We start from the raw sequence: 14,336 nt of genomic DNA on the forward strand, positions 1-14,336 counted from the left end.
AAAAAGTCTTCCCATATTTCAATTTAGCAAATTTCAGAACCAGAGGCATATCAATATATTTGCCGATCCTTGCCCCTAGCTTTGGTCAATAAGAGACCCTTTACTGCAGCAAGTAAAATTGAAGCTTTTCTTTGGTATAATGAAATGCCTTCCAACATTCCACTATCTTACAATATGATACTTTTTGATCAAAAATATATTCCGTAAGTGTCTGTGGTATCATAGCCTTGCCTAGAGGGAGGAGATGAGTGGAATAGAGCACTGCGACTGATGACGACAGACTATGGACAGCTGGCGGGTCGCACCAGATACACTGTTTCCGATGCCGATAATGCACTTTTATTGGCGGAAAAATTGAATCACGATTTGCTTACTTTGTTGTTATCTGATGTTTTGTTGATAGCGGAGTATGGAGAACTTAGATGTGGAAGCTGGCAGGGGAGATGAGGAAGCAAGGAAAGGACATGTGTGAGCAAAGGAAGAGGAGGAGGAGGGAAAAATGAGAAGTACATTTGTACAGCACTGTAAATGAATCTGATCAATGTGATAAAGACTTGATTCTGTTCCCTCTGATAGGTTGATTTCCTTCCATGGATGTATCCTCTCACTTCAGCAGTATCCTAAACCCGACTTTTCCCCTGCTGCATTAGCACAGAGGCTTGATCTTCCAGCCTGAGGCCCCTACCACGGTACAAGTGTCCATAGAAATGGTCCAGTTTGTCTTACTGAATGACCCCTTCCCTCCCCCTTGATTATGAGAGTCTAGTTATCAACATTCTTCCGTTTTGCATCTCTGTTTCTGTATTATATAGTGCTTTTAAACACAGATGGATCTGTGTTTGAAACCACTATTATGAACAAACATTGTTCATCATTTTGGTATATTAGTGCAAACTTGTGTGATACAGTTTTTGACTCCCTAGGTTGAGCTTTTTATCTTTTAAAAAATCTGGTTTTTTTATCGTTGTGCATTACGTGTATGATGTATGAATATTCAATAACTTATCTTGTTTACTGTAAATTTGTAACTTCATGATTGTTTATTTTCATAATATATGCTTTTAGAATTTGGACATGTGTTTGAGGGACCCCAGCTTTTTTTAGCCTGTTTGGGGTTTATGTTCTGCAATCAATCATCATATGTCAGTTTTTGATGTATTTTGTGCAATAAAGGAAATAAACACTAAACTATATTATCAACACATTTTACCTGAACATAAATTTATAAAGGAGAGAAAAAGTGCAATGCCAGGTGGTGAACTTGACCTCATTTCTACAGCTATCTATTTCTGAATATCATCGGAAAAGAAACTGTTCTCAATAATTGATTTAGGTACATTGAAAAAGGTGGCAAAATATATTTATTACAATTAGCAGAGAAATTTCTCCTCCCCATGGGTCCAGGGTCCGGGAGTTTTAAGCCAATTTTCAGATTTAGCGTAAATTTCTCCTAATCTTTCCCCACCCAGACATTCTGAGAAAAATGATGGTTCTCCACCCAACTGCTAGCCTCTCTCATGATTACAGCTGATATTTAGATTTACACCACTGGATAATGCCTGGTCAATAATTAAAGACACTTAAAACCCTTCTCATCAATTAACTGGTCAAGCAGACACTAAAGTCTCCTGACCTGATTATATGAATGCTTATTTGATTGAGTGATGACATGGATGATTGGGAATTGACTTTTAAGATGGTGAGGAGAGAATTCCCAACAGGATTGTCAACAATTTTCAGTCCAAATTGCTGGTCTAATCACCAGATCATAGACCATCAATGGTCTACACTCAAGAAATAAAGGTTCTAAAAAGGTTCTAAAGTTGTCCTCTCAGGAGAAACCTTAGAGGTTCTCTAAAGAACCAAAAATGGTTCCATAACCATTGAAAATGGACCAACAATTGTGACACAGAACCGTTTTTGGTTCTTTAGAGAACCTTTAAGGGTTTTCCAAAATTAAAGAACCTTTTTAGAGGTTCAAGAGGAGGGTTCTCCTGCAGAGAGGACAAAAAAGGTTATATCTAGAACCTTTATTTCTTTATCGAGTGTATGCTCATAATATACATTGCTGATGCTATGATATCATTAGTCATGCTAATTTCACACAGACAAAACATTTTCGGTGCACATTAAACTAGAGCGATAACCGCACCATAGCTGAACCATGTGGCTTCGGCAGTATATTGTGGTAGGCCTATACCAATGTCATCATTGCATTTAAATTTCAGCTCAATTGAAGCATTTTGAAAACTTGACATTTGTCCCCTTTATTGCCCCTTAATGACCTGAAATGAATTTTAAAATATTTTAAACATGTTTAGAATATCACAAGGTTCATTGCTTTTAAATTTCAGGTCAATAGAAGCATTTTGAAAACTTGACCTTTGACCCCTTTATGACCCTTAATGACCTTAAATGAATCTTAAAATATTTTTTAAATGTTTAGAATGTCATAAAGATCATTGCATTTAAATTTCAGCTCAATTGGAGCATTTTGAGAACCTTGACCTTTGACCCCTTTATGACCCCTTAATGACCATAAATAAATGTAAATGTTTAAAACATGTTTAGAATGTCACAAGGATCATTGCATTTAAATTTAAGCTCAATCGAGCATTTTCGGTTAATATGACCTTTTTGACCCCTGTGACCCATGGATGACCTCCGACGTTTGGAAATATTTTTATTATATTCTTTATGTTTCCCTCTTTCATATGACACCACTCATGGGGTCATACCTTTGTGGCATTTAGAGATATGTCCATTTCGACCAAATGGTTAGTCAGTAAGCTAGTAACTTAGTAAGTAAGCTAGTAAGTAAGCTAGTAACATTCACTCTTATAGGCTGATACCATTTCATGGTTCAGCAAAAACTACAATGTTCAATCATGACCATGAGGGTAGAGGCCAACATGGTATCTCCTTGGCGGTACTTTCTTAGACAAAACAAAATTGGAAAATGTTCAACCTTTGGTGAAACTTTTTTTCCTTTATTACAATATAGTCTTCGAACATCACAGACGACATAACATAATACACATCACAAAATGGACTTGAGGTATCAAATTTGACATTTACAAAATTCTTATCATTTTTACATGTCTTGTTTTGATAGGAATTATGAAATTTGGACGTAGAGAAGGTATATGTTTACCCCATGTCTACATGACAAGCTATGATATCAACACCCCCTCAAGTCATTCTTGGCAAGGTTTCGGCATTTTGTCAAAACGTCTACGATTTCTCGATTTAGGCTTAAGTTTCATGGGATGTCTGGGAGCTATTAACAAAGGTGTAGTTAACCTGAACATGGGGGTCAGCAACATAAGCTTGTAGAGCTCTCCTGGGTTTCTTAGCCCTGCCCATATCAAGTGTGCCAGAAATGGAGAAAGTCAAAAAGGCTTGTTCAGATGGAATTTAGAGTTAGAAGACAGACAGCTCTGAGGTTAGGCGTCGAGGTAGGTTCGAGTTAGCTCATTGGGCAATTAAGATCAACAGTGGCATATCCAGAACTCTTTACATATATGAAGGGGCATGGGGGGAGGGGACAACTTGCAGGTGGTAAATTTTAACAAAAATTGGCCAAAAGTATTACAAAATGGCTTAAATCTTATATATCAGGGCAGTCAGCAACCCAGAGGGGGAGGGAAGGGGGGAGCGCCTCCTGTCCCATTGGCTACGCCACTGTAGGTCAACAATTGTGAGAAGGGCCGTATGGACAAGTACCCACGGTTTAGGGGTTACCCTATCCTACCTCAGAAGTAAAGTAACTCTGAGGTAAAAAATTAACTCAGAGGTAAGCTCCATGTGATCGTATCTATAATGTAAACTCAACCAATGTTGTTTGTCCAAGAAATGGTGTTCTTTCCTGAGTGAATTTGACAGTGAATTTATTTGACTGAATGGAAACTAAGCACACCCTTGAGATGCATTATTACATTGTGTTTGGTTTCTGTTTTGTCTGCTGTTTGTTTTTATCAAGTATACTTTCAACCCATATAATGGGAGCCATTCCTCTAAGGCTGATAAGAGGCATCATATTCAGATTTCCTTTCAGTGTCATACTGTTGATGCTTTTCATGCTGTTGAAGAGATAAATGATGGGGAAACACTGAAGTGTGATGGAAAGGCCCATTTTGCACATGGGACTAATACATTGTACACTATCCAAATTGAAATTTTTAATGTTCCATTATTTTTACGTGTAATTAGAGGACTAAACACATATGTATGCAGTACTATGCACGCCTACATGCATGAGGATTATTAGAATGTATATCTTCTTCTTGAGTTGAAACAAGTAACTAGATGCATATGACCGAGTCACAAATTGATGAGTTTAGTGGTTGAGTTATACAAGTTGAGTCACTGATTAGCTTGAGTCAAATGTTTTGACTTGAAATTGACTCAAATCAAGTCCAGTCAACAAAATGTGATTCAAAAAGAGTGCATTGATTTATAGTGTAGTTACACAGACATACATTGTAAACCCACAAGCCTCAGCACACCGGGGGGGTACTCAGTACAAATGACCATACGGGGCGTGCATAAACATGGATAGCATTTTCGGCCTTCTGGTATATCAATGACCCGTTTTTCAAAGCCTATTTTGGTATATGAATGGGTCCTTTTTCTCAATTTTTTCGGAAAACAGCCCAATTTTTCCTTAAATCTAGCCAAAATTTTCCCAAAATGTTGGGAAAATTTGTAAAAACTAAGACAATTTTGGTTAAATTCGGCCGAAAATTTTTACTTTTGGTATATCAATGGGTCCAAATTTCTTGAAAAATTGGTATATTTATGGGTCCACTTCCAAAATCTCAGCGGCACGTCCCTACCCAAACCAAACTTGAGTACCCCCCCCCCAGGCAGCACACTTTACAGGAATACATAGATTTCGGGCATGAGTCACCAATTACAATATTGTTGGTTTGCTTTCTTACACCTCAGTAAATATTTGTTGTAAATCTGATACATCCAATTTGCAGAAGAATATTAAGTATAAATCAGTGCATGGACTTGGACCCAGTGGAGGTCCTGAGCTCAAATCCAGGACCCTTAGGTATGTTGAAAGTGGTATGAGCAATCTATGACCGAGCTAAAGTCTTTTTCGATACATTCACAGATTATACATTCCAAAATAAGCTGGTGAACTCGCTATCTCCTTTTTCTGACAAAGTACCTCACAGACTCCCGCGTACCTCTCGTCAGTAACACTCGTTATTCATTCTCTCATTATTTTCATCAAGAGAATTTCACTTCTACTGATGATAGATAGTGATTAGATTGATGAAACCCAGCACGCCAGCTTTAGCGCTTAGTCTATAAGCCGGGTTTAAAGTGGAAATTTTTATTCCATGTTGAAATTTGCACCTTCACGTCTGGTTCACTTACCAACCAATCTGAAAATTAGGCTAAAAGATGCAGAAGAGGTGAGTTTAGGGACCAAGATCTTACGTTGGGGAAGGGGGAAATTCTAAGGGGTTTAAGAGAACACAATTTTTTTAAATATTTTCCCGAATAATTTTTTAGATAAAAAAGAATTGATGGCAATTTTAAGCAAATACGAGGGGAGGGGGGCAACAACAAATTATGAATTTCCTCATCCTCCATTTTGCATATGAAATTTGTTATATATTTTTTACAGATCATTATTCGTTCATTGAAAGTCGCAGTTGCAGCTGAAGCTGAAATGATTTTTACAATCAATATTAAAACAACAGAAATGCAAGACATGATATATTAAAATATAAAAAACCACATAAACAAATATAGGTAACACTCAGTATGTTTTCAAAGCATTTGTTGGTAGAGTTGTATGATCAACACGTTAAATGAGTGAAAATATTTCAATATGTGTATAAGAATGGGAGTTTTGACAGTTCTTAGCATCTAAAGCTTATTTTGACTGGTTTTAAGCCATGGTAGAACAAATACATGTAGAGAGGGATAATACCAATTCCACGTTGGATTTAAAGATCTTTACAAGCTTACATACTGGTGGCCAGCTTCCCTTTTAAAGGAGGATTTCGTGATCCTAGCATCCTCTTTTTATGACATTTTTCAGTAGATATCCACGAAAAAAGCTTATTCCCAAAATTTCAGTTGATTCCGATTTTGCGCTTATGAGTTATGCACGATTATGTGTATTACACTGCTCCATAGGCCACTGTTGTAATTTCGTTCTGGTATACCAGAACGAAATTCAAATTTGACAATATTTTTGCTAAACGAATTAATCTGCAAACAATTTTTGGTACACAAATATTATGTAGCCAGAGGTTACCAGTGGTATAAAAATCTCAACTTTTTTTGAGAAAAGTGGGGGATGAGGCCGTGGATCACGAAATGCCCTTTTAAAGGACATTTTTTATTTTCTTTGCCTTTAATATAAGAAAGGCAGAATCAGTCAACTTCATCTTAAGAAACCGTATCCCACCTCCTCTTATCTCATCTCTGAGATGTTAACACCAACACCGCATAGTGATGCTTTTAAAATAAGCGAGCATTACACAAATACTGGGTCATAGCAGGGGTTCTGTGGCAATTATTTCCATCTATTTTTGTTGGTCGCGTATTTGAAGTACCGTAGGAGATTCTTTTCTTGCAACTGAGAGGATCTAGCTTCCAAAACTATGCAAGTCAGCGTAATTATTGATGACAGCAAAACAAATAGTATTTCTAAGAAATGATAAAGCCCTACATGTAGACTACTTTTCAATCCGATTCATTTTGTACAAAAAATTTTGATGTAAACCATCTTGATAGTTTGGAGATTCAAGCTGGGGTGGACTAGCACTCCTTTCGGGCTCTATTGCTATTACTACTATCCAGAAAGGTTGCGCTCGGTTGAACGGCGCTCGGTTGCTTGTGCTATGCGCTCGCTAAGTCTGTGAGGGCCACAAACTGTGGGTAGGGTGGACTGGCAGCCAAATTGGGCTATTCCAGTTGAAATCCATACACTGGATACACCCTCTATGGAAGACATGGCCTTAATCTTCCAAACAGGGAGTATGAATTTCAAATGGAGCGTTACCTGAATGGGCAACTCCATTTGAAATCTACACCCCTGTGTGTGATATTAAGGTCATGTCTTCCAAGGGGTGTATTGATTTCAACTGGAATAGACCACTGTCTCATTTCCGATAGCTTAGTTCGATAACTCCCATTCACCAATCTTGACTGAAAATTGACCTCAAGTTGGGGAGTATGAGTTTTTGTACCCAATACATTCAAAGGTCATGGGGTTAAAGAACTGCGACCTGAGTTCTGACAGATGATCGGGTTCAAGATCTTAGTCCTGGTTGGACTTGAACCAGCACCCCTACTGATCTCAACTTGGTTGGGAGCAATACCACTTCCATGAGTTGTGTGTCACAGCAGCCTATGACATCTTTGAAGTTAATAATATATAATTACATCAAATTATTATTTGACTGATTGGCCAATATTCATGCTAATTAAATTTAATATTTATCACATTGCTTTGATTCTTTCTCACGCTTACAATGTTACAATGTATTTGTAATGTTGAGATTGTTTTTTGTTTTTTGTTTTTTTTTACTTTTTTAAAAATAATTACAGCAAGAACATTTCACAATAAGTTAACAAAAAGTTGAGAATGTGGTAATGTTGTATTATTATAAGTTGTGGCATTAGAACTCATGTTTGCATTGTGTTTCTAAGTAAACACAAATATAAATCAACTTCCAAGTTCCAAATGTCATGACCACAAACCACAAAGTCTGTGATATCATGAGTTTGATCACACCACATCCATGCTCAGATTATGGAAGTGTATGTAGTGCACATGGTCTGATCAATTATGATTACAATTTAATTTGTCAAATTTGCAAAAGATGAAGAAACAACAAATATTTATCATGGGAGTGTTTCGAGAGAACCACAAGAGTGTTCTTAGAGCCGTTTGGGCAATGATTCACAGCAATTTCTGCAAATGCTGCTTTAATTTTGGCAACAATCTTATAGGCCTGCTGTATTAAGATTTAAAATAGAAGATGGCACTTGCTGCCCATCAAGAATAGAATATGGCAGTCAAAATGAGAATTTCTGTCAAAGCAATATGCTATAAAGAAATACATAACAAGCTACTCAAAAATTGGGGTGGCCATGGCTGTCCCTACTGCCTCCACTTGTAACGACCCTGAATTTTAAAATCAACCACCTTTTAATATTTTAAAATATTCATTTTGTTCATCGAGTTCATAAAATGTAAGGTAGTAAACATCAGCTTAGTCTCAAATTTTCTGTTTACAATTAATAATATAGTGTTCAAAATGTAGCTACATGTACAATCACATTATGTAGTACCAGTAAGTGTAAAAGTAATAACGAGATGATCTGATCGACATGGTGCTTCAAATTAGGCCTACTAAATGGTTTTCAGCAGATGACAAATTGATCTATCACCTATTTCAACGAAACAATTTATTTTGACTGGTTTCCTTCTCAAAGCCATGTATAAATTTCCATATCCGGAAAAACATGATCCAATCCTGTAGTTTGATCTCAAACAATTTAAGGTTCAACGAAAAAATGGTTAGAACTATATTGACTTTGACATAAAGTTGTGTAATCAAATCCTGACATCTATAAACAAAGACTCACACAGGTGGGAGAGAACATTTGAGGGGTTCCCACGGTAACGAGCAGCCATTTTGAAATTAAAGAATGCAATTATGGGTAATAATAGATGGTCTAAATTTTTGATGGCATTGATTGATCTATGTGCAAATATATGTATAAATGCCATATTATGTTCAATGTTTATACTATCATTTTATTCATTTTGTAAAAAATATTATGCATATGTCATAACAACAATAGACAGCGATCATTCATACAATTCAGCGCATTTCCTGTTTGGTAATTTAGTCTTTTCAATTTATTTATGGTTTTCCCCTTTTGTTTGAATGCTTTTGTACATTTAGATTTTTATTTTCTAGTTGTAACTACCAATTGAATATCTGCCATATGAAATTCTTAATAGGCCTTTATTCTCAAGCCCAATATGTACATTTTGTACATATACATTTTACATGTTCAGATGATGGGGATGGGAGGTGTGCAAATAGCATGCAATCCCCTTAAAATATGAATGACCACGCTCTTTATGGTTTCTTTATGTGCCCAATGACCATTATTTTCCATCATCTAATGACCAAAATGCAAATAACTCTAAAATCACAAAAGCAAAAGTATTGTAAAACTCTGATAACCTGGGATGATAATCTTTTCTTTCACTCGCCTTCAGTGGCGTGAGAGGGGGGAGGGGTGCAAATGTTTTAACAGGACAGCCCCCACTTTTGAAAACCCTGCAGACATTTACTGCTCATCTTCGTTTCTCTTCAAGCATGATCTACTACATATGTATTTTTTTGTATGAGGTGAAGTCACTGTACATGTAGGCCTATCTTGTCATTTCGCTGGTCATTTCATCTTCAGCAAACATTGTACATTACATAGTTCTTTACATGTGGATGGTCTCCTTCTCAGCATTGTCTTTATAACATTATCTTTATTGTATATTTACAGAATTCTCTGTATCTAATTTGCACCAACGGTATTAACCCAGGGGCTGCTAAGGCCCTTGTTCACCATGTTCTCAATAGGCATCTATTACAAAGTTTACAAGTGACCTTCAAATATGACATTTCAAAGAGGTTTTTCATAATTTCAGAAATATTGATCAGTTTATTTGCCTTTCCTGTCTTAATAAATGACACCAACACTCTTCTTATAAATGATTAATTTTGACATTTCATTGTAGGACATTGTAGTTGTATCCTCATCAAAAAAAAAAATATGCAAAAATCAACAAATATAAATTGCTTTTCAATTTATAGATTATTGAAAAGGGCACCTAGATTCCAGACCAATCAATCTGGTCATTTTATTGAATTTTATAGTATGCTTGTACTCAATGTGTATCTATTGTTGTTGTTTACTGCCCAGCCTCATGCCATCTGCTTCTCATGTACAATTTCCATACAAGTTAGTCCTACACGAAAGACAACCTTTTTTTATTTTTCTCTCACTGTTTTTTAACTACTCGTTGATTCATAGTCATACACTATAGGGGGATCTAGTGAAAATGTTTGTACAGGGTAGGACTGTTGTTGACAAGGCTGTCATGTCGTGCAGTTGACGGTAATATTTTGATGTAAATAAACAATGCATAACAATATATGGTCTCTGAACATAATATTTGGACTTTGTCGACAACATGACGACATCGGATGTTGAGATGAGATTTATCAATTGTCGACAATGAAAGTTTTACTCGACAACAGCCTAAGTAGTACCATAGATGCAGATGATATCTGTTGCATTTCAACTCTTAGTTTTCATAATTTGGTGCAAAAATTACAGAGATTAGATACAATTTACGTCCCTAGAGATTCAGAAAAAGATGGAAATTGTACTCATTTTGTCAATATTTTTATAGGAAAGTTTAAAAAAAAAATTAAATCTGAAATTTCCAACTCGAGACATTTCATTATATTTTTTAAATGTACATGTAGTCAGAGTGGGAAAGTGACAAATATTAAGTTGGACTACTTGCAATTATTACATCTATAAATGATTAAAATAAGTACTTACATGTACATGTATAAGAATGCCACAGCGTGTGTAATTGCAATTCACAACATAAAAATATTAAAATATTTATTAAATTATATCTGAATGATGTAGGGATATTAATACAGTGGCGTACCGTGGCCGCTCCTGCCCCGGGGGGCTGAAGAAAATTCTATTTTGCCGCCCTTCCTCAACAGCCCAAAAGGTTGACCCAATTTTTTTTTTTTTGTGGTTTGAAAAAGTGAAGAGCAAAAAAAATGTTGAGAGATAATTTTGTGGCAATATATGTTGTCTGTTTATTTCAATCAGCAAATCAACATTTTCATTTAAAAAGCTTTTTAAATTCCTAACAAAAAATTTGGGAAAACATGTAAACAAGAACCATCATGAAAACAATGATTCATTTCTCCAAGTCTATTTCTAGGAGGACTGAAGTTCCTAGATTCTGTCTGTCCCTTCAAACAATTTTGCCTTTCCTTCTCCATAAATGGAGCAGCACTCAACAGACCATAAAAAGTGATTTGCGGATAAGCCTGGCATTTTCGGGTAATTTTGTAATTAAAAAAAAAAAATTCATATATATATATTTTGTTAAATTCAGGCACCCGGGTAATGTACTCTCGGCGGGTACCCGCGAGGCCGCCCGAAAATGCCAGCCTTAATTGCGGATCTTCAATTTTGTTTCCAAAAAACATATTTCGATACAAAAAATGTAAACAACGGCACAATTATGATGCAGACCACCAATTAATGCATTTTGACATATTTAAGCTATACCTGTGACAGGATAACTACAATGTGTGACAGAAACCATCTGTACTTATCCATTGGCATTTCATTATTATTCACATCATTTATTTTATCCCACCACAGCTCCCACCAGGTGTCATCCTCACATTTTCCTCTGCATGGTAAATTGTACATAGCACTCCATCCGTTGAATTAATGGTGCAACATAGCGCTCTATGTTACATTAATGGTATGCAATATCATCATATCAATACTTAACACCAAGTGGGAGGGGACATAGGGGGAATTTCCCAGGAAATTTAAGGTAAGACACATGCTCCCTGTTAGGACAGCTCTTCATACATGTACATACATTGAAAGTAAAAATGTTTCAGAAAGTATCTGATCTATTTCTGTATAATACTAGTATTTTTAGAAAGTCCTGGAACTTTCATCTTCTAAAATGCTAAGAGCTACCGGGGGCATAGGACCTGAAGGTGTGCCTCTGACCCCAATCATTGTGCTTGCTTACAAAAGTGTTGCCCCCACTCCCATAGTCGCTTGTCCCCCCCCACACACACACATTATCAAGTCACCCTTGCCTGGACGTATACATTGGGATGTACATGCACATAAACAAAACATGCCTGCACACATACACCAATGCTTACACATCTGCGCGCACACCCCCCCCCCCCCACACCTAAATTGTGTATACACAGCCAATCCCACTACCCCCTAGTAATCCATCAGTAATGGTAATGATGTGAAACACCCAAAACAGCCAATCAAAACATTCCTTCATCTTGAACGACTGTAAACTTATCACAACATAATACTGCCATATAAGTACTACTAGTCATGATATTTCCCCTACTTACGTTGCATAATTGCAGACTTATTCAATTGTCCCTCCAGTCAAAATCATCCACACTTCATTCAAGTATTTATCCCTCTTCGCTATTCGTCACGTCTCAGGTAGCTTCACAGGGCAACCGTTGCTAACCAAGATGAGTATAAAATCCACTAGATATAGTTCCAAAGAGTTATGATCCTCAAGTGAGCAAATACAAGAAAGTGTTAAAGCATCAAAATAAAATCCTCAAGAGTCTCCTCTACAAACACAAACAGTAAAGTTTAGAGCATCAGCATTTCAATGCATCGTTGGAGCACAAGTCGGCTCTTATGCATCCAAAGACCTTGACGATATACTGCAACATTGGTGGACACACGTGTGTACATACGTGCGTATGCCCGCTTTGAGTTTGAGGCAAGATATCACAGCAGGCTAGCACTAGTCCTGACCATACACAGTCTATTTAGTATTTACCTACACCACATGCATGTGGCGGACAGAGCCTCACCGAGCTTGAAAAGCGTGCAAGGACAAGTCACTTCTCTATAGACAAGCTGAATAAAGAATACTATAGTGTGTGTGTCGAGATGTATACATCCTGCACATGAAACTTGAAAAGAGAGGTAACGATTCCCCTACAGCAGTGTCTGCACAGAGTTTCCACAGTAAGCATCAACCTTCAGCTTTCTACACCAGCCATAGCTCGAGAGTAAACTCCACAGTCGATGACCCTCACACTACCAACAAGCCGATGGCCTTGCTACGACCCTGTCTGACTCTATTTGCTAACTCTGATTCTAATTGCTCAATTTTCCCTCCAAATCATTAACCACTGCTTTGTTCAATCATTAATAGTATACCACTTCACAATTATCATCCATGCCAAGGTTGCGTTAAATTAAATTTATCCCAAAAAGATATTTTTCTCCATTCTGGATAGATCAAATCAGAGAAGATGAGCATCTTCTCTGATCAAATCCACTACTACCAGTGCCAACTCTGTGTCAGTTGTGGTAAACTAAAACTGAGTCACACTCCACATGGAGGGTTCCCTTATTGTGTATATCATTTCAATCATTACCAGGCTTTTGTAATCTTTTGTCTGGACTCAGCCTCTGTGCCAATTTTATGCTTTGTTACCTGTAAGCACACTCTGCATGAACCCATGTAAGTGGTTAAACTTTTTATTTTATTTCATTAATTATTTGATTACTGTAGCTACATTCAGGGTTGAAGTACACTTTCTGTCAATATATTGATTCATTGGAAAATTGGATCAAGGATAAATGATATTGTGCTTCCATGATGATATCTATCTTTCTATTTATCATGTCAGTGGTTATCAATATAAAATAAATATTGAACCAGACACTGATATCTATGTCTTCCTGTTCAAGGGGAGGAAGTTGTTGGGAAACATTTCATACAAATTATATATTACCGGTAAACTATTTTTGTTTGAATACTGAAACTATAATAAAATATCAACCATTTTTCTTGGCACTTTGAAGCCACAACAATTATGTGTTATTGAATTTATAATTATAGTTATAGTTATTGTTATTGTTATTATTATTATTATCAATTATTATTGTTATTATTTAATATTGTTATTATTATTATTATTATTATTATTATTATTATCTGTTGTTGTTGTTATTAATTATTATTATTATTATTATTAGAATTTTCATTATCATCATTATTATTATAAATATAATATATTACAAATAAAACTTTATGGCCATGCACATGATGCAGGCTAAAAATAATAACAACTAAAAATAAACTAAATAAATGAATGAATGGAAGCAACAGAATGCTGTGTGTATGCAGGTGGTGTCAGTGCATTGAGTATAATAACTACATCAAGTCCAAATATAAAATGGAAAATAATCACTGAAATACGCAAAGTAAGCCCAATTATGATATATAAAGGAATTATATCAATCAATCAATAAATAAATAAATCAACCAATTAATCAATATATAAATAATAAATATATAACCAAGTAATAATAAAAAATAAAAAAATAAAAAAATAAATAAATAAATAAATAAAAAATAAAAAAATAAATAAATAAATAAATAAATAAATAAATAAATAAATAAATAAATAAATAAATAAATAAATAAATAAATAAATAAA

The 14,336-nt window shown here is 35.7% G+C and overlaps 1 protein-coding gene across 4 annotated transcripts in view; it reads right to left on the reverse strand.

The window, feature by feature from the left end:
* The window catches only part of LOC140150722 (coiled-coil domain-containing protein AGAP005037-like), a 338,931-nt gene extending 325,802 nt beyond the window's left edge, over positions 1-13,129 (reverse strand). For all 4 annotated transcript variants that reach the window (XM_072172816.1, XM_072172814.1, XM_072172812.1 and 1 more), the window contains exon 1: positions 12,213-13,129. In XM_072172816.1, coding sequence (XP_072028917.1) covers positions 12,213-12,219 — 7 coding nt within the window. In that variant the 5' untranslated portion in view covers positions 12,220-13,129. The remainder of the gene's footprint in view (positions 1-12,212) is intronic.
* Positions 13,130-14,336: the final 1,207 nt, after the last annotated feature.

This window comes from Amphiura filiformis, chromosome 4, assembly GCF_039555335.1.
Source record: "Amphiura filiformis chromosome 4, Afil_fr2py, whole genome shotgun sequence".
In the NCBI taxonomy this organism is placed as follows: Eukaryota; Metazoa; Echinodermata; class Ophiuroidea; order Amphilepidida; family Amphiuridae; genus Amphiura; species Amphiura filiformis.